The following is a 23,567-nucleotide window of genomic DNA, read 5'->3' as shown; positions in this document are numbered from 1 at the left end:
GAAGATAAATGTTCAGTAGCTAACGTTACTTTACAAACCGTGTTGTAATTTTGACAATTTTTTAGACAAAGCAATGAAATTCTCAGAAAATAAATAAAGAAAAAGTGCGAGATCTAATTGAACTCTTTATTTAAGAAAAGCCTGAGCATTTGAAACCGAAACTAATACGATAAGTGGTGAATTTTAACTGTAAATATTTATTCAATAAAACCAAAACTAAAAAATTCAACAACTGTTTATTATTATGGAAATCTTAACAAAATCCACTTTTTTGGACATATCACAATAAAATCGAATTTCTAAACTCTGTTGAAAAATTAGTGTGACCCATATGTGGTGAACGCGACTACCAACATGCTAATGATCAAATAAATGCGAACTAGCAGACAAAGGATGCTAAGAATCGCAAAGAATAAACGGTTCAGTGCAACATACACTTTTGTGTTCCATGTATATTTCTGTAACATGATTACATTTTGCACGTATGTTATTTTGCACATGCGACTGCAATGACAATAAAAAAAAGTTTACTTCCCCATTATCTCAATTCTTCGTCTCGGATTCAGGAAAACACGAAAATTCGTCATTCATCTGTCTTAAAATTAATTTATATTTATGCATAGTTCAATGTTTCTTCAGAAATGCCGTGAAAAATGTTTCACAAACTAAGTAAACTTTGTAGGTACTTTTGTTTTGTCCTCTCTTCCTTGCGATTCTTTGATCGACAAAACTCTTAAAGTTTCCCAAATATCATTGTTTTTAACGAAACATTAGATTGTTAAAATTTATATTGACAATCGATATGTTGATATTTTTATTGAATATTTGAGAAGTGGTAGTCAATGCATCCGTGAAAGAAATCGTTGTGCAAAGGTCCTTGGTGGTAAAGGAGACTATTGCCACAGAATTCCATCTCTCGAATTGTAATTCGAGATACTCATTTCATTTAGAAATACACGTGCACACGTGTAATTAAAATTTCGGTATGTCAATGTTTATACTGTACGTTGAAATATACAGAAGTTAATATATTATAAATATCTATAGTTTCTTTATATGATGAATTGTGTGTAACAAAATATTGTCACTCTATTATTCTGTTATTATTATCTGTATCTTCTACTTTATTTTAAATTCTTTAGCTGACTACGGGAAAAGTAGTTCTACTTCTAAAAAATATTTTTTGTATACGCAGCTAATAATGTTAAATTTTTTAAAAGATCGAATAATGAACGACTACAATGATGATACTCGGATATAAAAATAAGAAAGACTTCCCACACTCAGCTACAGATTTTTGAAAATTCTATGCAGTATTCAATTAATCATTTCGTGCGATTATCGCCTGTCACGGATGTGTTAAAAAAATCTGAAAGAAACCCTCTTTGAAGTCCTAAAAATGCTCGTTAGGTATTTGTTATCAAAATGTTATTATCTTTTAAAATATTAAACGTTTCTGAAAAAGTGGATTTTTTTCTAAGTGCACCGATTTTCCCCTGTTGAATCTGTGAGTAAAGCTTGATCCGTGAGCCGCGTAAACTGTGCGAGACGTTCAGAATCGTGATCTCTGGTAGTGATCTGTCAGTGAGAAATCTTGTTTGCCGGCGGAGCAAAGTGGAAACAGAGCGGCAATGGCAAGTCGCTCGACGTCGGCACATGCGCGCAGGAGAAACGGACGGTATCGAGCCAGGCTGGTGGCTTGCCCGTCAACAGACGGTGCCGCACCGTCAGTTTCTTCCGCCGCGCCTGAAAGGCGTTCAGTGTCGCACCGAGGAAACGCGTGCTCCTCGCACAACTGTCCGGTCGGCGGCTTCGTGTTTTTTTTTATTTTTCTTTATTTTCCCACGAGCCATTGGACGGTGATCTACTTTCCGTGCTCCAGTGTGCGGCCCGGTGCGAGAGGGTACCGTGAAGGAGAATATGTTTGGATCGTGGCACGATCGTCTTCGTCGTACAGCCGGTAATTTCGCACACGGTAAGGCGAAGAAAACACACAGCAGACATTACGTTCGCTAGATGTGGTGTATGTAGTACGCGTGTTATGCGTGCGTGCGTGCATGCGTGCGCCAGACAACCGTCCATGGTCACTGGACGTCACGGACACGCGTCGCGTCTCGTCCGGAACCTTGACGCACGTTTAACGTAAAAATTACCTGCGACTAGACTTTCCTGGAGCCGAGAGTTCAACCGGGCCTGTAGAACACATAGCGACCACAGATTTGCGTAGATTCGCGAAGTTCGAGTTGGTAGTCGTCGCACGCCGGATAGGGCATTTCGAATTCCTGTAAAAGGTAGTCTTCGGTTCAATTAACCGATCGCATCGATCTGTGCGTAATCAAGCCGCTAAGGAAACTTCCTTCCAGGATGACCATTAGCATAACACTCTGTGCACGGGGTATACGCATACTTTCAGCGCTCAGCCGTCTATCGTGCCGTCCCCTTTCCTCAGGTTCCCATCGGCCGACTTCCCTTCTCCATCTTCCAGGGATCCCCACTCTTCCGCTCTTTTTCTCTCTTCCTCTGTCTTCAGCTGCCCGATTGTTCGTTCCCCTCTCGCTCCAGACTCGCTCCTCGTTTTGTTTGTCTTCTTCTTCCCCCGTACGTTTACGCGACGCTCATGCGTGTTAGCGCGCGAGCATCGTGTTTCCGTGGGTACCGTGCACACACGGGACCCAGAAATCGTGCGCACGGTCGCGCGAGCGTGTCCTCGTCGGTCTGCCAACTCGTCCTGGGCAAGGACGAACGGAAGGTCGAGTATAGGACGCGAGGGACGAAGGAGACGCGCCGATGGGGCAAGGAAAAGAAGGGCGGTCGAGGATGGAAGGGGTGGGAGGACGATGGGGATCCGCACGACCCTGACTCACCGGGCCTCCCGAAGGATTTTCGAGGTCAAGGGAATCCGGAGCATGGCCGAGAAACACCGGGGACAAACACACAGCCTCCCGCGGTATGGGATCCGACGCCAGAGACGTCCTGTCCATTACGAGTTATTGGCTCGCGGTCGATCCCTCCGGCCACCTTGCCGTCGCCCGATATTAACTTGTCATCGGCCGTCAACCACTTTATCAAACGCCTCCTGTCCACGTCCCTCCACGCTTCCGCACCCCTCTGCTGCTCCAACGGTTTCCCCTCTAGACTGACTTTTGACCTTCTCGCCGGATGGGAGTCCGCTCTAACGAGCGAAGAAACAAGGCGCCTCGGGTGTTGCCGCGCTCGTTAGAAGCGGTAACGCGCGCGCGGTGTGCATTCTTCGCGAACTTGTACGCGCCCGCTAATTCGACGAGTTCTCTCGCCCCGGCGGCGAAGCTGCTGGAACAGCTGTTGGTGTCGGAGTCGGAGTTCACGGATGAATTCCGATGGGAGCGTATTATGCTGCTCGCCTCGCTCGCTAGAACTTCCCGCGCCTAGCTACGGGAAAACTCGATGTTTTCGCGCTGCTAACTCGAGCTAAGATTCGAGCTCTGGGTGCTCCTTCGTAGCAGATTGCCTGGCCAGTTGTGTCTAGAATGATTTCTCGATGTTTCAACTATGATCGTTGCATTCGGTGGAAGGAAATTATATTAGCACATTAAGTATGAGTTGTTTAAATTTTATAGTAAAGTTATAGGGTAAAGTATGCGTTTCATAGTTATTGGCCTAGCATGTCACGACTACCGCAAGAAAATCTCACGGCTTTTAATAAGTAGAGATTTATTCAATAATGGAGCCGTAAAATTCGCCTTGACCATGATATTTACGGTCAATTTTCTTTTACTTGAATTGTATTCCGTCCGTCGCGACGATTAAAAGTTTTGAAGACACAATAGGAGCAAAGTCTATGCTTGTATAAAAAAACAATGCTAGACTTACGATGTTTTTTATACATAGCATTTGTAATGTTCCTATATTTTACAATAAAGTATAGAATAATTATCTTGCTATTAACGGAGAAAAAGGAAGTTGAGATCGTTTCTCCTTGTATAATATTATATTTTACTCGCTAAACATTAATTTTCCGTATTTCAAAATCATCGGAACTTCGATATAGTTTTTTATGTGAACAGTTAACTCTTGACCTATTGTTTCTATGAGACTTTTTATCCCCGCGACGAGTTGGATACAATTCAGGCAAGAGAAAATCGACCTTGAATGTCAAGGTAACATATCTAAATAAATCTCCACCGATTCAGAGGTGTAAAATTTTGTCGTTGCGATCGTGGCGTATAATTTCCTCCCGCCCTATACATTGCCTAGCCGTGATTGTTTCGGAGTTCTTGAAGATCTAAGAATTCTGTAACGTTGAATCTTATTGTAGAGCAACGTAGATGATTACTGACATTATCACGGCGAATCTCACGCGATTGAAAAGCATAGAGTATGCTGTAACCGAAGGTGCAACAGGTAAAAAGGTCTTGCGTGAAAATGTGTGTCGGCAAAGTAAACTAGGTTTTGCAATCCTTGCACGGGAATTGGATCACTTTCACGCAAAATCGAGTCATACATTCTTTTTGACGGGACAGAAACTTTTTTATGGCCTTAAATGTATTAAGTCGGATAAAAAGTTAGGTCCATTTTTTAAAGCCTCCGGGCTTAATGATAAAAAAAGGAAATATACTACTACACTGTTCCAATTTTTTTCCGCTAGAAAAAGTTTCGATCTTATACACTCTATAAGTTTAATAAAATAATGAAATTACTTCTCTTATAACATTGTTCTTGAAACTAGATAGAAGTTGTCTGATCATATTAAAATTGTATTGTACGAGTGTGACAAATCATTGAATCAATTAGGTTAATTAGTCTCACAAATTTCATGACACAGTTAATGTGTGTCATATTTATCGTACTACTTAAAGTAGAAGATTTCTCAGACTCGTGTATTACTCAGTTGGAATTGAATCGCGTGTCTGTGTATGGCAGACTATTTCCACTCCCTCCTTCACTTAATACGATTGCTGTTGCATTTCTTATATTCCGGATGGGAAAAGTTTCTTTCATTACGGAATCTAGTTAAGTATTAGTCCGGGGAACTTAAATTAAGAAATGTGTCTCCGAGACTTTCCAATAAGTCCTTTAATATGAAGGTCTACCTGCATGAAGTTTATGCACGCCAGAGCTTGAATTTACTTTTAAATCGAAAAAGGAAATTTATGCGTAAATAAAACGATAGTTGATAAAAATGTAATAAAAGACCATTTAAATAGACAATTTACCGAACACGCCAGTTTCTGCTGAAAAATAAACAAGAACATCGGACAATGAAAGTTCTTACGATTCACACCGAAAAAGAAAGATTAGAGTTCGTCATATAAATTCATTAAAAACATGTGAAAGCGTTGAAAGGGAGATTTAAATTCACACATACGGAATAATACAAAATTACTACGAAATCTTACAATTACTGCATTGTATTCCTCGTATACGTTGTTAATGATATGCAAGATAAAGCTTACATTCGTGCACACAGGAAACGAAAGATTTATTACAAAACCTCAGACGTATCTCTGCAAACAAGTTCCCAGAATGTAACAAAGCAGATACCACTTGAGCATTCAATATTCTCAATAATATCTATTCACAGAAATCTACTGCCCCGAGACGACTATCTCTTCTCCGGCAAATGGTGCGCGAGCGTCTAGTAATAAACAAACGAACGCAGCCGGTTCCGCAAAAGTTTCGACGCCCATAGATTTCCGAAAACGATTTGAATATCGTCGCCCGCAAAACAAACCATCTCGGTTGCGTATCGCAGTTAATTCAGCCGGTTCCGTGCACGTTGACAAGGAAATTACGAGTCCGGCGTAATCAGGCGGATTACAGAAATCAGGGTGAACCGGTTAATGCGGTCAGCGGACGCGGGTCGTGGCCCCTCATTCATTTCCATTCTTCTGTAACGTGACCGCCATCGCCGAGCGTATTAAGCGATTCAGCGGTCAATGTCGCGGCGATTTAGCTCGTCCTTCGAGGCCTGCGTCGGAAGTTATGTAATTATCGATCCACGAGCGGTAATTGAACCACTGGCACTTGTCGATTAATCCGTCTCGCAAGAAGAAATTTCTCAGCGCGGCGCTGACTCGTTTTCCCCTGATCTACGGATCCCGAAGCGGCGCGTAACCAGCGCGGCAACGGTCGGCATTCATCGGCTGTGTAAACATTTTCCAAGCGGCGCTCCACTTATGTGTATCGGAGTGTAAATGTTTGCGTTGTATTTAGGGTCATGTGTGCGGAAAGTGTAACAGCCACTTCGCACATAATGCTAGGCCATATTTTAAAAACGCTCCGAAAGTGGGAAACCGACCGCTCCCGGAGGCCGCGCGTCTTTTATCGGTCCACTTCATTAACTGGTCGTGTTCATCAGCCGCCTATTCACCGACTGTTTCATTCGCTTTGCTCGGGACCGACGATTAAGACGTTACGTAACGCCGTATAAGCACGCCACAAGACCATCAGGCAGTGATTCGTTGTAGACGACTGCCTGTGCGTGAGGTTCGCTCGTGTTGCGTGTCATTATGCCAGGTATTCCAGGTTCGTGGCCAGGTTCGTGGTCAGATGCAGATCGAACCATAATTGATGTAGTTTTTCAGTTCCCTTGCTTCGCCCGTAACGTGTCTCCAGCTTGCGCATGAATTGCCTATTTAGACTCGTTGTCGGAAGAGTTTAGCTTGGATACGGTAAATGTTAACACTTTAATGATCAGCAATTAATGCGAGCTTGCTTAAATGTCGTTGACAAGCTGTCGGATCTAAAGATTCTGGGATTTGCTAATTTAATTCGAATGTATACGTCTGAACACACAATTCATAAACGTACTTTTAATAAGAACGAGTAGGTCATTGTAACCTTGGTTATACATAATGCTAGCAGGCTATTCGATACCGTATATCCTAGATTATCAAATGTAATTCCATTAAACGAATTAACTTGATCACATGGTATTTTTAAAGTCGCTCTTTTAGCAGAGAGTTGCACAGAAATAGTAAAATTTCATTTAAATGATATTGCATGACCTAATAGCTGAGAATAGAGACTGAATAAAAGCAAATAAAAGTATTGCGTACCTTTAATTCGAAGAATGGCTAAAGCCACTAAGCAGTTGCATACGACGTTTGTTTACGCATTTAAATTGCTTCGTTGAACTCATGAATATATAATATTAATAATACATTCTATTCCGTATACTAATCCTACTGCATTACTAAGGAAAATAAAGTTTTTTTGTAATTTTAGACCACTTACATTTCTACGTACATTACATTTTTATATTCTACACTGTAATTGTCATAGAATTGTTTGTACCCAATAATGAATGAAAATTCAGTACACTTTTTCCTAGTAAGAACAGTTTCAAATTATCGAACTGAAACTAATTGATAATCACTACGACTATAGTTCTGCAGGAACCAGTTTGAAAGAAACGAGCACTTGTAGATTATAATGTCAACACGTTATTCACGGTACGCGCGGCAGCGCCAGTCTCCAGAAGGTCGAAGTCTGTTCCTCTTCAGGAAAGACGATATTCAATAACTTTAATTAGATCTGCCGGCCTATTTAAATGGCGAAGAGTTTTTACCGCAGCCGCGGTTGCCCGGGAATAATTGAATTCTTGAATTCCATTAGACCCTCGAAAATCAATACAGGCTGTCCGCGACGGTACTGTCCACGTCTCCTGAACGACGCGCAGCTGATTTCGATCGAGGATGTCACTTCTGGCCTTCGGTAGTGGATTTATCCCACGCAATTTCTCTATTTAGTAAAAAGGAAGTGCAGTTTTCTTCTATTTATATTAAACCGAGCACCATAGGCGATCAACGTGCCAGGATCCATCATCTCTCGCACGGTAAACCATAAACTCATCGTTATCACGTTTACTTTCCATAGTTCCTTCATGCAAATGATAATAAACTAACAACGTGAACAAAGTTCAATAAAGTTCTTCTGCTCTTTTGATTCGTGTGTTCCGTTGTTGAAAAAAATGTCTGTAAGGTCATCGGGTTTCTTGATAGAATGTCACAATGACATTTCTATGACACCAACTACGAGTAAAGCATAATGAAAAATAAGGCAGGATATTGTGAATTGAAAGAAAAAACTGCGTGTGTCTCCGAAGTAAAAATTCCTTGTTCGAATTAATCCGGTCGAAGTACGACTCTTTGATAATTCTGAAGTGTATGTTAACAGATTTACTACTACTCCGTATTTATTTTTCAATGTGTAAGATTATCAATTGTGATCGAACGTTGATTGCATTGGAAGATTTGTAGATTTCACAATGTACACACGAATGAAAACAGTTCATAATTCAACTCTCTCAGGAAAATTACTTCGTCGTTTGCTGCTTGAAAGACCTGCAAGAGGTAGAGGCAATTTATTTTACTTGTTAGGCCTTGTCATAATTCATTGCCACGGGCTATAGCCTTATGCCACTCTGGTATGTGTCACTTAGTTCGATTATTAGGTGTAATGCCACTGTCAATATGTCAGCCCTGTGACACATATGCGCTACAAAATAAAGATAAAGTGTCAGTCGTTGGCTGTCTATGGAAACACAATCAAGATTGAACCGCTGCCATGTCCTAGCATGTTTCGTACCTGCTTTTGAATGAATCATGACTTATTATGTAAATAAGTTGCTTCTCATGTTTTGCTATTTTCCAGTCAATTCAATTCTGCTATATTATTACAAGGATAAGATACTTCGTACCATATCTCTTGAAAAAAAAAACTTTACATGTATTATTTGAATTTATTACCGTTTACATTATCACATTATATGCGGGAGAATTAAATTAAAAATTTAATTGTTTTTACTTTTATTATGTATCTGAATCCCCCTGAATGTCTTTGTTAAATAATTGATATAAAAATCTTATCGTTAGTTTTGAAAATATTAAACGTTTTATAAATAGCAGATTTTAGAGCTCGACCTATGACCCGCACAAAATGTGTTAATACAAGATTATGAAAGTCAAATGGACGAATCCATAATTTCAACCTTTATTGAAATGTAAATGACATTTAAGCAAAATGTCGATCTTTATAATTTCTGTATAATAAATTTAGTACGGGAAAAGTGATTGATTTCTGATTGAAAATTTTTAGATATTTGTCACATCCACAATGGTCATGATTAAATTACGGAGCTTTATATAAGGTAAATACAGTTTATAGAAATATAAATAAAAATATATTTATTCTTTTAACATTTTGAATAGTTTGAAAACGATGTAACAGTATCATTAAATTCTTGCGATGTTTGACATAAATGCACGAAGGCCACGGTATAATTGTAAAATAGTTACAAAATGACATGAAACAGTCGAGTGGAAAATGCACAATCATCATGAGAAAGAACATGCGTGTCTCAACATCTCAACTGAACGACAAATGCATCGGACACTTTCCTGACAACAGGTGTATAATTTCTGGCCAAGAATAATCGTGTAATCGTCAAAACACGGATAAACGAGGAAGCCAACGGCGCGTCTGGGCAAACCTGACACCTCCGCAGTTTTCATCATCTGAGTGTCTTACGTCCGCGCGGTGTCGTACGAACACGGCCGTCTACTAGACGGTCTACAAAACTTTTTAACGAGGTCTAACGTCACCGTTAAGGAAATCCCTTGTCAAAAGGTTTTACGGTGGAGTCAATGGCCGGCCTGCATCCCGCAGATTATCAGAGACGCCTTTACGACACGCCGCGTTCTTCCGCTTTCACGACCAAAATACATACAACTTGTCACACGGCCGCCGTAAAGAAGAGGCCAGAGCACATAACGAGGAGGCGCCGTCAACCGGTGAGCATCCTCGTGGAATCGTTCAGTGTCAGATGCCAGAATCGTTGTGCACTGTGCCAATGGAGCAGCCGCCGGCACGAGACACGCTTTCCTACATTATTTTCGTAACGTTTCCTCTGTTTACACGACACCGAGCCCGAATTATCAGGATAAGGTGTTTCCGAGATCGAGACGCAGAAGAAAATCAGGTAAAATCGCTCTACATGAAAACATGATGAGAACATGAATCGAAATCGTGTAGCATCTATTTGTTGTACGAAGTTTCTTCTCCGAGATCGTTTACTCTGAAATATGAGCGAATATTTTGGACACTATGCAGCTCGTTATTTTACTCTTCTTGTATTCTAACGACATTTTCATGTATACCAGGATGACCCTAATTTTTCAAGCACTGAACATTGTTTAGACACGCGTCAGTTGCGTGTCGAAACGTGTTGAAAGTATACAGAAACGTTATCGCGCGGTAGGTCTGAGCCATGTTTTCAAAAACTCTTTCACGGGAATTTATCGTGATGATCAATCACTGTAGGTCAGACCATCGTAAGCTTTCCGAATCCTTTGAAACGCGTTCATATTGTGAATGATGCCAGGTAGAATTGCGTTTTTTACACACGTGTCCTCAGACGTGTACTTTTACAATTTTCTTTGTCAAACTGTTAAGGCGTTGATCTAGTAACAAATGAGTATAGGGTATTTTTAAAACATACGATGTAAAAATATGCTTCTGCAAGCCGTGAAACTCCAGTGCGCCATAAATAGACAATTATGAAACTTCGTGTAAATACACGCGCAGTTTTATAGCTCTCGTTGGATTTGTGCGTAAATAAAAAAAGGCTCACGTTCCGAGAATAATTAACTGCGAGGATTGGTCGTCAGCCATTAGCAGACAGAAAAAGTGGAAACGCTAAGTCATGGACGAACGCGTTAAGCAAGAAATTCTGACAAATTTAACTCGGGCTGTTCCGGAACAAAGTATTAAGAAAGGAAATAATCTCGGCTTAATTTTGCATGTAAAACAACGTTGCTAAGTGTAAGTCGAATCACGAGATTTTCTACACGATTGGAACTGAGTACTTCTGTCAGCTATTCTATAGAACTGAACAGATTCGAACTATTGTACCAATTATCACCAACTTGTCTCCTGCGAATTCCAAGAATGCACACTAAACAATAGAGAATCACTCTGCCCGGCATAATTCGATATCCAATATGCTACAATAGAGTGCCGCGTTCGCTGTAATTGTCGTTCAACAACTGTCGGACAACTTCGTACAGGGTGTTTCTAAAACAATCATACTACACAAAAAAACAATACTTGACAAACATAACATAAAAATATGATATTTTGTTTTCGAGGTAATTGCGTTTGAAAATTCGTGAATGTTATTTCGGAATACCAAATGACGTTGCGGTCCGACAATGATTCACTGTTTCACTACTTACGAATATCCAAACTTGTTTTTAGACGAATATCTTTCGCCATAATGTTTATTCGCCTCATTACAATAATTCCTGACTGATGTCACCCGACTGTTCAGAATTGGGAACAGTAGACAGTTATTGCCACAGCGGATTACAAAAATCGGTCAACATATTTAAAATGGTATAACTCTTTTAAAACTGGTCTAAAGTTCATTTAGAATGACTGAAATATTTTTCTTAATTTTACTATTACTTGGAATAAAAAGATGTAAAAGAACTGTTGTTTTTTTCACCTTTTTATCTGAGCGTATATTGTAAATTTAAAACAAGTATTTGAAAAATGTGTTTATAAACAATGATAATATTAATGAAGTAATCACAAGTGTCTATTTTCAATCAAATGTGTTCGATATATTGCTACAATAATTTCTGGACTGCAAATTATTAGTGTATTATTAAAACTGATTGTAGCACGATTTTAGCTGTTCCATGATGCGAAGAACACCCTTTAGAGAATCACTTGTTTCTTAGTGTCCCGTGCAGGGTAAAAAACGTGTCCTCGGTTCGTACCGCTATTTCGAGCCTCCGAATTGCTCTGCAAACAACGTTAACTTTTTTCTATACGAAGGTTTAGCAAGGCAAATCGGAGTAATTCGCCGATTAGTATTCAATCTGCGCATCTTCGAGCTTCCCTGGGAATTCGCCTCGCTAAATTAGGTGAAAAAGTTGGAAGGCGTGCGATGAAATCCGAGCTTCATGCGACAAAAGCTCGTTTAATAAGTTCCTAGCAATTGCAACTACGATAAAGACGATGGTTCATACAAATTATGCATGTTACGTTTTGATTAGATTAATTTAAAAAATTAATGTTATCAAAAATTGTCTTCACAGTAAAAAATCTTTGAATCGATATTATCGTTTAAAGAAACAATTTCTGCCCCAGATAAAAAATTAATAATTTTTAAGAAATATTTTGAACGCAGTAGAAAGACTATGTTTAATGTTTATAATTCTCAGGAAGCTGCGGCTTCTAATATCTTCAGAGTTAACTGCAGAATTGTGTCAACGCGACAAGCTTTATTTATTTAACTGGTGAAAAGTGCGACTTCCAAGCTCGTAGGCAGCTGCGTGCGAATAAATCCACGAATAAAACTGACCCAGGCGAGCGATCAGCAATTATTCAGTAGAAATTTCGTTCAGACGGTGCACCGGCGCGGCGGCCATTCAGAAAATAGGACCACTATTATTCCGCAGGAAGTGACACAGAATTTTCCTCCCAAATCGATCCCGTGCACCGTCAGCTGACTCCATCCCGAAAGAACCCGGTTCATCGTCGACCTTACCCTCGGCAAAGATTTATAGCCGAATCCGGCGCTTTTATTCTGATTGAGGGCAGACCAGGCTAGCCGCCGAAAACTCGGGAATTCGGGTGTTCAGAAAATGTCTGGCAATTTTTTCGTTCCATTTCCATTCGATCTTATTCCTCAGGTTTCTCCCGTCTTTGTTTTCCTTTCGACTTTACTTTCGGAGCTTGTGCAGCTCGTACACCATCGCGTTGCCACGGTATGGTTAGGGATTCCGCGAGAAATGGGAATCAAAGGCTCCAGGAACGTTGAACGATACCCTCGACGCCTAATGGCCGAAAGCTCGTTTCCGGTTTCCAGGCGAGAATCCCGTACGTTGAAGGAAACTGCAAACACCGACACTGCTCGCGAAAATGCCGCGCGTATTAATATTTCAGCTAAGTCGTCGCACTTAGTTAGACAACTTTCGCGAGGCCCCACTTCCTCCTGCGTCAATTAAGATAACGCCTCGATAACTCCCGGGACGTCCGTGTGCGATAGCGGCATCGATAGGTACTCGACCTTTCTCATTCGCGGACGATAAATCCATTTACTGAATAATGACTAGCCTTGCAGCGATGATAAGCATTTAATTAAATGCGCTTCATTAGTCGCGAATTCTGAGACACGTCATCGGTGTTATGGTATTGCGACACTTCTCTAACATAAAGTTGCATCATGCCATTACCATTTCATTAATTATATTCTGCTCCATTAACTATGTGAATATCAATTTTGAAAATATTTCGTTTAATCCTCTCAAAATTCGAAGGACGGTGGCTGACGAAAATATTCGAACATCGTTTAAAATCGAATTTTTCAAACGAATGAAGTGAATTTTTTCAAGATGTGAGAGATTCGTTTAATAGATTATGCCTAAAAAAACGTAATTAAAATATGGCAGTTATTCAGAATGACAAAAGTAATGACAGACTTAGGTTTTATCTTAGCTTAGAACGCAAATGCACTTTGTAGGTCTCGGTAACATTCGCGTACTGAACATTTCGTTGAACTTAGTCCGAGTCGAGATTCAGTCGAACTTCAAAAAAAGTTATTTCGATTTCGGAGATATTCCAGCTTCGAATGCCTTCGTGAGCCACTGTACAGAAAAGTATTCTAAACACTTTTTTACGACTCTGTCATATCCATTTACATTATTATATACAGCTAGCCGGATTCTTTCATGTCAAATATCCATTTTTACACGTTTGATTTTGTCGAAATAGCAAAACTGGTTCATTTAAAATTTTCAATTTAAAATTACACAGCACACCTGTGGAAAATTATATAAATATATTCGTCCGTTAATTTTATAATAAAGAGTCTTTAAAATCTTAGTAGTTCTGACAAAATTTCGAATTGATGCCTCCAGTATTGAAACAAAGTAAAACGAAGAATCAGTACGAACGAATATTTGCAATTCCCCAAATCGTTATAAACTAAAGTCACCAAGAAATAATAATTCCGATTGATATAGTAATCGTGGAAATGTCACGCTCGGCATATGTGGTACGGAAATAACGATGAAAGACCTGGCATGATCTACTCGTCAGGGTGAACAGCTCGATTGTTTTCGTCGAAACGGAAAGATCAAACGCAACCGGTCGCGATTTCAAACGGAGCCGAACAACGTCCGCTTGTAATTCGGATCCGCGAACGTTTTGAAACGGTGTCGGGGATTCAGTAAATCGAAGCTCAGTCGGATTAAATGCGTGGATCCGCGAGGCCGGAAGCGGGACGATAGACGCGGGAAGGGGACGATGTTTGACAGCCGTGTGAAATATCTGGCGAAGATTGGTCATAAAGTTCAGTGAATCCGATTTGTGTACCGAGCCCGCTATAGATAGACGTGTGGAGACCTTGACTCATGCCGCGAACACCGAGACCACGCTCCAACACACATTATTCGATCTTTCCTGTCCGCAGGTGCAGCGGGGAACTAAAATGTGCAAGCCAGCCAGGAAGAAACGGTCTTAACGTCGTAAGTGATCTTTACGCTTTGCACCTTCCACCTTGTCAATTTGCATTCCCCTCTTACGTGATTACGTGCGTCGAGAACGTCGGAAATTTCACGAAAATATTTTCCACGCTGAACCGAGAGAGCTTCGCGAATATCAATTTTTGAGGATTCGAATATCAGTCCAGCGGTGCACACGACTTACTCGAAAAATTCCAGTACACGGTGGATCGAAACACACTTTTAAACAAAATAACATTTTAAAATTTAACCAAACGATACGACCTCTTTTTCAAATGTCAGATAGATCGAATTATGTACTTCGATACTGGTATGTCTATCACTGACACATATTCAAGAGATACGTGCGTGTATATTTTAAATTTTGAATACTAACTCAGACCTTCCTAATATTTGACGAAATACACGTTTTTCGATTCAAGTTTAAGGAATGTTATCTCGCTTCGCTTGTTTGATCCACTGTATACATATTATTGTTTGCGTTAACTGTACTTTATATCACTTTACGTGAAAATGTTTTGAATATGTGTAAACCGTTTGATTATCCCTCGCATGCATCTCAAATCCAATAAACAAAAATGGGAGACGTCATCCCATTGTAGCAAGCAGTATAATCTAAATTTTTTAATCCTACCCAAAAAAAACTGAAATGAAATTCTACCTTCTTAGCTTAGGACAAGCTCGATCCCTAAGTTTCGAAGATTTTCGGAAGCCATAAAAGCGGCTCCTAATTTTCACGGGGTCGTAGCTGATCTAAATATGTCAGGTTGATAGCTGTTCGCGAAAATGATGTCTCCTTGAGGCCTCGAAATTCGCGTCATCGGTTCGGCAACTATTCCAGCCGGCTGATCAAGACATTCGCGGCATTTTAATCAACGCGAAGATACACGATCAACATCGTAAAGTATCGAATCTTAAAAACCATTCATATCCGTGGCAAAAAAAGAAATGGAAAGTATGACGGTTTATTTATTTTTCGTCGTGGCCGGGGCGGAGAGGCGCGAGCACCGTGTTCTATCGTCGTTCTATTTTCTCCTAGCCGCCCTGTCTATGGTTCGGCCCACTTTGTAGCCAGGGAATAAAGGTCAACCGGTGCAACGATGCCAGTAAATCCTTTGCGCTTCGATGCGATATCGACCGGACGAAAAAACCGAAAGCGTGCCGCGATCGTCGGGAAAACCCGCGCATAGGCGTCCGTTTCGAGTGGCCTTTAACGGACTGTCGCATTTCGGCCCCGACAGCTACCGGAGTTTCGATCCTTTGTTATCGTTCCATGGCTTGGGGACGGTCAATCTCGGTTTCGCTCGACCGGAGAAGAAAGTCCGAGTTCGAGATCACTCGAGCACGAGAGCTACGATCCTTTGGCCAAGGCAACCTCGCAAGCGAGAAAGAAGCCAATTGTTCAGCCTCGGTCCGAACACACAACCATTCGAACCAGCGAAACCATCCGACCCTCTTAGCAAATATCTATGCTAATCTCATCGCCGGATTGCGGATCTTCGAATAGCTTACCATTTTCGCAAACAAATGTTCCAGATATGCGGAATTCGTGTCCTCTTTCCGATAAAGTAATACTCAAAATTAAAGTGGCCCGTTGAATTTTGAATTCCGTTGATCCCTGCGAATTTTTGCGACGATTCGTATTCTTAAATATTCGTAAAATTTAAATAATTTAAGGACACCAATATTTTCAACGTGTTAAACTTATTAAAGGACGATAGAAATCTGTGAGTGACCCCAGTTTCTTGCAACGATTGTAGACTATTTATATTCTGCAGAAAGATTTGTAGATTACTTAAGATAAAAATACCTAATTTGTAACACTTTTCGGGGATATCGAATTTTCATCGATTTTATTACAGGCTGTAAAGTGTTATCGTTAAACATTTACACTACTGTCCGATAGATTGATGTTTCTAGATGACGTAATAAACTTTAAAATATTTATTTAATATAAATGAAAAATAATACGGATGTCAACTATTCTATAAGTTGAGATAATTAACAAATTAAAGTACTCAATATAGAACAGTGTGTTCCTTTTTAGGAATATGTACTCGTATTCGAAGAAACAGTTTTTTTAGAACTGATGTTTACATAATAGCAATATTTGCGTGGATAAAGTTATGAAGAACAATGTTGAAAAATACAATTCTTTATCGTATTGTTTGTGCTACTGTTTCCAGTAGAGGTCATATTTCAGCGGTGTTCCATAATATGTACTTCCACTTTATCATATTATCCTGTGGTTTCGAACGAATGCTTATGATTTTTCATTTTGTTGATATCGAATTCGTTGTGCGATATGGTATATTGATGTTAGTTAAAATAGGCCAAGGACTTTATCCTACGTGAGACGAAGATCATTATTGTTCTCTTAGATTCATCAGCTGCAGAAATACTGCTTTCTGAACTTTGTTCTATCTCATCTGCCTCGCTGTTCTATCTGAGGATCTCTAATAACAACCCTTGACCAGTGTTCAGTCTAGTTTATATCCCACTCTGAAGTTTCGTCAATATTTCTGTCAGCTAGTACTCAACCTATTTGTAAACACTCGACTATCAAGCGTTCAGAATTATAAAATGTATCGCTGTATGGAAATAATAATACTCCGCTTATTTACAGCTCGTGCGACTTTCGTTAGAATACGTAATCAATCATTGTCAATAAAACCATTACTTGTTCGGCCGTGCATTGTACACATTTATGACGCAAACTAGTACATAAATACAAAACTACAAATTGGTCAATTAAATCGTTTACAAGTTGAACGAACGTTGAAGTCGATTATCACGAAAACGGAGCACCGGATAAAAAAATGTTATACCAAAATATTTTCTTCTTTTTTGATGTAGAATCATCCCCTGCCCGATTGTACTACGATTTCCGGGACACCCTGTATAGGGCGGAATCGAATTCGTACTATAACCGAGCTGAGGTAGGTTCTACATGAAAAAATAAGAAACCAAAATGCTGTAAAATTTTAAAGTTTGTTCATCCTTTGTGAAGAATTTTGTTGTTTTTTCTACCGCAGATTTATCCGTACGAGATAGTTTTTACAAACATCGAAAACGATGAAAACATTTTGTTTTCTATATAGTTCGTAACAATAGTTTCCAAATTTGTTTTTCATTTTTTCATGTAGAATCACCCTCTGTTTGGTTGTACCACGAATTTCGGTCCACCATGTAACTTCACTTTCTTTATAATTCACGGAGTGTATTTACACAAGTAATTCACAAGTAAACTTGCAGAAACTATCACGGTATGCTTTTCAATCTAGGCACGCCTAATCTGCTTTCTGGTCACGTTCATGCGAAGCGTTCGTAAGAACTGCAATATTCAATGTACACCTCCAAATTTTTGATTGCTCCATTTTTCAGTAGCATATTTGCTAAACACATAATCGTGGTTCGCATCTGATTTTATCATTTTGAACCCATTGTTCGTAGAAATTGTATTAAATGCAAAGTAATCGCAAGTACATTGTCTAAACCTGTTCACATTCGAAGTAAAATTTGTTGAAATATTATTTTAAATAATATTTTATTTCACTTTACTTTATAATTATTTTAAACAATTATTTCAGATGATTTTGAAACTCTTCTTGGTTTTTCGCTAATATTAGATGGATCCAAAGAGAAATCTCTTAAGGATGAACTTTTTGGAAAAAGAGTTTTGCTTAAAGCAAATTACTATAAAGAATTCTGAGAATACAAAGTTTTTCTTGTCTATTATTTTGGGAATAATAACACTATAGTGAAACAATTTAACTAAAAACAAATGAATGTACACATTTCATCAACTAAAATCTTTTTGGTACATGTTATTTTAATAGATTGATGTTATTTTTATTTCATATATACTTATTTCTTACTTTCATTTCAAGTAAAATTTTCCCAAATACTATACCATCACAGTAGTTCAGTTCAGGTTAGCGTATAGAATGATATTAATGGGATGTAGCGACAGATAAATCAGAAATAATGGAAAGAAAACATTGCGACAAAGGGTACTGGACGCAGGAAGAGAATTTAATTAGGAAACACGGTTCACATCGTGCTCGAAGAGGACATCCAGGTTGAGAAAATAGTGTTAAGCCCACGGCGGACCATGGCATCGGAGCCAACAATAACAAAATTGACTGATGCCCGCCTAAGATTCCGTTCAAAGACGAGGCCGACCGGCAGAGATTCATCGCAGGCACGACATATCTTGCGCGAGCAACCCCTTCGAAAGTCAGTTAACGCTACCGTGAACGGTCGGAGCCCTCTGTTTAACCTGATCAACGTTTAATTGGATTCTAATGTCGTTGAAATGGGTCGAAAGCACCTATTTGCCACAGTCTACCGGAGGTTAATACTCAATCGGGGCTGTCGGGAAAGACCATTAAAGGGACGCGTGCTAGTCGATCGAGGCGAGGAATCTACGTGCAACACGGCTCGTTCCAAATAAACGAACTGCATCAAACGGTAACCGCGCCGCGATCGTTTAGTATTCTTCGACGTGCGACCAATTTTCGTAACCTCGGGGAACGACACTGGAATCGCTAATGTGAACCGGCGCGCGATAAGAACTTGTGTGATTCCCACTTCAACGAGACCGTTCAAATTAAAAGCACCGAAATTTCGGATTTTTCGTCGAATGAAACTCGCCGTTTCCAAACTATTCTTGAGCCAACGATGAAGACGATAACAATCGATTCAGAAATTAAAGCACATTTTAAATCACTTTCATGGTACAGTGCGAACTCGGTTATTCAAGTGAAGCAAAGTAACATGAATTTTTGAATAATAGAACGGTTACAATAATTACAGTCTTCACACGGATTTTATAAAATTTAGCCGATTACACGTGAACGTATTTCGACAATAGAGAATTATTATCGTCGTTTTATTGTATTTGATGTTCATTCCCTTGCTTACACTATTTAACGAAATTCTTACGTAGCGAACTGTAGATTCGGTTGAATGTGAAACTGCGAAACTTTTCTTAGCCATCAAAAATAGGCAACCTGTTAACAGTTTATATTGTTAGGTTTAAGGAAATTGTTGATTGTCCAGAATCCAGACGAAACCAGAGACGTTTAACGATTGAGAAGTTCCACCCGGTGCAAAGAAGATGACGAAGAGATTCGAATTCAACTGGCAGATCGAGGTACCTCTTCCTCTCCGTCGCGGGTGTGTGTTTGACCGATGGTCAGAGGAAAAGGACAACGCGGAACTGGAGACTGAGTGTACGTTCAAGGTCGACGAATATGGCTTCTTCATCTACTGGCAGAGCACAGGAAGGGTAAGTGCAACTTCCTATTATCCTCCGGTACTTTAAAGAGACCGTCATCTTAAACGTTGTATCTTGAATCTCCGGCATCGAGGTCGCGGCTAAGTGGGCCAAACTTTATCCTGGAGAACAAATAGGAAATAATAAATTAAACTCGAGGATATTTCGCGTAAACTTTCCTCTCCAGGAACATTCTTTTGTAAGAACTTAGTTGGAGTCGATCCGTTGACGGCAGTACCGATATAAAAACTGAATAAAAAGGATTTTCATTATCGCGACTTTCTCAACTTTTATAGCGACTGACAGTATTGTAATCAAGTAATGGTAACTCAGAAAACTGCAAACTAAAGATGATTGAAAAATTTGAACAAATGTACTACCCGATTAGTTTACATTTAATTCAGGATAAAATGGAACACCTAAAACAGGCCGTCTGAATAACTCATTTGCATTTTGCCAATGTCAATAGATTTTTTGTAGGTCTAGTCGCGTAGTAGATGTAAAGGTCCAACTTGTTTTTTTTTTCTTTAATGGATGTAATCTTTTTTATCTATATTCTGATAGAGCCTTTCAAGGTGAATACAATGACCTATAAATGCAGATCATTCAATGTTATACAAGGTTAACTGTCATTTCTATGTTAAGTCACGCGCATTCTCTATTTGTCTCGTTGACATCGCTCTTGCAAACTTTAAATGTATAAATGAATGTAAAGAAATATTGAATCACACACTGCATTATTCGCGCTTAGTATTAGTTTGGATTTATAGACTGACCAAAATTGAGATGTACGAGCGAATGCTGCCAAATTATGAGAGAATCAGTGTATCGTTTCTCACATTTTCGTATTAACACGCTTTACACATTGTCGTAAGATACTGTAGCTGTATAACCACGAATAACCTTTATTTACGAGTTATTCTAATATAAATAAAAAAGTCTACGCTTCCACCTACAAAAAGAAATGTCATCACATTATATGACCCTTAAAATTAAACAATTTTTGTCTGAGCCTTTTTTACCATTATTAACAAGCGAGTTTCTCTGGTGGTATATTTTACGCACTTCACTCTGTTTATCGATAATCAAAATTGGATAATATGGAATTGTCATTTCAATGTAACGAAGATGGTGTTATTCTTTTTGGCATACTACGAAACTACAGTTTCTGTTTGCTGCAACTAAACAGTCCGGTGCAATTAAATAAAAGTTTAGTACAGCCAATATTAATTTTAGTGATACAATATTCATAAAGCAACACAATAAGCTAATAAAAAAGCAATTCTTGAAGAAACATTTTACATGTATCCACCGATAATTAACACTTTCAATAAATGGATGCATCAGCTGTGCTTCGTATGCCAAGTAAATATGTACTGGAATTTACGCGAATGTTAGAATTGATTTGTACTATATTTAAGTTAAGGATCGTGGAATACAGAGTTTCATTTCTTTGGCACGTGATTTCTGTTTCATGAAAAGGACGGTGACGTGATAGAGCTGTGTCAAGTGAGCGATATACGTGCTGGTGGCTTGCCGAAGGTAAGAAAACCCTTGTCTTTCAGCAACTGGAGCGAGCCGACAACGTTCGTTTAAAATATTCACCGGGCAACTTCGAAACTGTCCGACGGAAACAGTGTGCCTTGGCACTGCACTCGGACGGAGAAGTGTTTGTCTATCGTCCATTCGAGATGTTAACGAGTTCTTTGACGGAGTCCGTGCTCGGATACATTTAACTGCTTATTTTATTTAGTTCGAGATAAACAGAATCAAAGTGGACAATTCAATCGACGTCACTATCCGCTACGAAAGATCTTTAATTAAACGTTGCTTTGGATTCGATCGTGGATGGAATATGTCTGCGTCTATAAGACGTTTTTTATTGCTTAAGTTGACTAGACTTTGCAAATTATGTTGCATTATAAAAAGAATTAAATATCATCAGTTTCATTTAAATAATTTTGTCTTATAATTGCAAACATATTTAACCGTACTGTTAAAAAGAAGTATGTACTGCGTAGAATTCTTCTGAAAATACAACCAAATTTTAGTAAAATTTAATTACGTACAATTCAAACTTGAAAGTTACATTTCAAAATTAAACTAGGGTGTAAATTTGAAATCATATAATACTGATTTACCATGGCATTTTAATATAGCATTTCGTATTGCCCTATCTCTTTTATAACTGCGAATATTTTACATTTTAATTTTCCGATTTTATTTCATGCCCCGTAATATGTTTGTTTCTATTGAAATTATAAATTCTTCCTTTATGTACATTTAGATGTCGATATTTTGAAACCGTATGAATAATTCTGACTACAGAGGATTAAGAATTAGCTTCAGCCATTCGTTAGATTTCAAGCAATGCAACAGCACAATTTAAGATGAACAATATCTTAAACTAATATATACAAAATCATAAAAGTTATAAATAATTTTGTTACGTGTCTTACGGTCACAATGACAAACATCTCTTATTGTAGAAGAGGTAGCTGTTTTCGTTAAAGGGCACATAGCGAGCTGGTCTTTGAACGAGATTTTCTAATTTCATTCAGGACCTGAAGCTGCTCGACAAGCTGCTAATCAAGCATGGCGCGCAACTGGACGAGAAAAGTTTAACCATCTGCTCAGGCGCAGATTATACCAATATTAATTACCAGCACGTCGTCTGTCCGGATCTGGCTACGGCAAAGGCAAGTCCACCCGTTATATAATCATCCCTTGTTTGATCTATCTCCTGGAAAATTGATAAACGGGATGGGGGTCGTAGATTATACCGGAGGCTTCTTAAGCGAAACCGGTCTCCGCTCGTTCTTCATTCGTAAAAACCGCACCGATGAAACATAGAGAAATGCTTCAGTTCATTGGCTAAGCGATTAATAAGATAATCAATAAAGTCCACGTGTTTGCTGTGTCCTATGACAGATATGGCTGGATGGCATACGATCGATTACGCACAACGTGAAAGCCAACAACGTTTGCCCGCTCACGTGCTTGAAGAAACAGTGAGTTTACTGATGCAATTACTCGCACACGTACACACACGCCTACGCTGACCTAATGTTTGCGTGAAATAATTAGACAGAAACGTCGTCCGATCGGCGCACCGCGTCCCCGCTTGCTCTTACAGACGTCAAATTGTTTGACGCCGCATGTGGTCCATAATCTACAACGAGAAAGTCGAACGCGCCCTTATTCCCACATCCGCATGTATCGATTAATCGTTTCATCTCAAAAGAGAACGTCTTTAATTTACACACGTCTGTTTCGGTGTCATTTACGCCAGCAACGTCACGACTCCCTGAACCAATTGCTGGAAGCAGGACTCAATAATAATTCAATTTTTTCTATAATAATTCCTATGAGCTCAATGTGAAACCTTCCAAACTTTCTGTTTTATTTTAGATGCAATTGTTATCGTAAATGCATGTAATTTTTAGATTACTTATACAAATGGTAGTTGTTAAAATTATTCTTCTGTCGCTTTCCTTTCTTTTTATTCTCGTTTCGCTGTTATCTCAAACAATTCTTTAAATAATTTTCTTAAAAATAGGGTTGTGAAGCTTGAATTACGTTCCTTTGTTGAGATGTTCTATGTCGATCGAATTTTTCCGATAATATGCAACGATAATAAATGTCTTTAGATTTGTGAAAAGTAGCTACAACTTTTTGAGAATATCTATTAAGGAAAGAAGAGTTTTAGAACTTTTGATTGCTGTATTTGTGGACTCTATTAGAACAGTTGACTCTTGGGAACAAAAAAC

The 23,567-nt window shown here is 39.1% G+C and overlaps 1 protein-coding gene across 6 annotated transcripts in view; it reads left to right on the top strand.

Annotated features, from left to right (window-relative positions):
* Positions 1-1,718: 1,718 nt before the first annotated feature.
* LOC144468284 (1-phosphatidylinositol 4,5-bisphosphate phosphodiesterase) overlaps positions 1,719-23,567 on the top strand; it is a 31,732-nt gene continuing 9,883 nt past the window's right edge. For 3 of the 6 annotated variants that reach the window (XM_078177640.1, XM_078177641.1, XM_078177636.1), the window contains exons 1-6: positions 1,719-1,975; positions 14,465-14,519; positions 19,581-19,809; positions 21,280-21,339; positions 22,359-22,496; positions 22,729-22,808. In XM_078177640.1, coding sequence (XP_078033766.1) covers positions 19,639-19,809; positions 21,280-21,339; positions 22,359-22,496; positions 22,729-22,808 — 449 coding nt within the window. In that variant the 5' untranslated portion in view covers positions 1,719-1,975; positions 14,465-14,519; positions 19,581-19,638. Of the gene's footprint in view, positions 1,976-2,843; positions 2,948-9,940; positions 9,962-14,464; positions 14,520-19,580; positions 19,810-21,279; positions 21,340-22,358; positions 22,497-22,728; positions 22,809-23,567 lie in introns of those variants that run through there. The other 3 variants (XM_078177637.1, XM_078177638.1, XM_078177639.1) reach the window with 3 other exon arrangements.

The sequence above is a fragment of the Augochlora pura genome, chromosome 4 (genome assembly GCF_028453695.1).
Source record: "Augochlora pura isolate Apur16 chromosome 4, APUR_v2.2.1, whole genome shotgun sequence".
Classification (NCBI taxonomy): Eukaryota; Metazoa; Arthropoda; class Insecta; order Hymenoptera; family Halictidae; genus Augochlora; species Augochlora pura.
The sequence above is the reverse complement of the archived record's forward strand: the minus strand, read 5'-3'. Positions and strand labels throughout refer to the sequence as shown.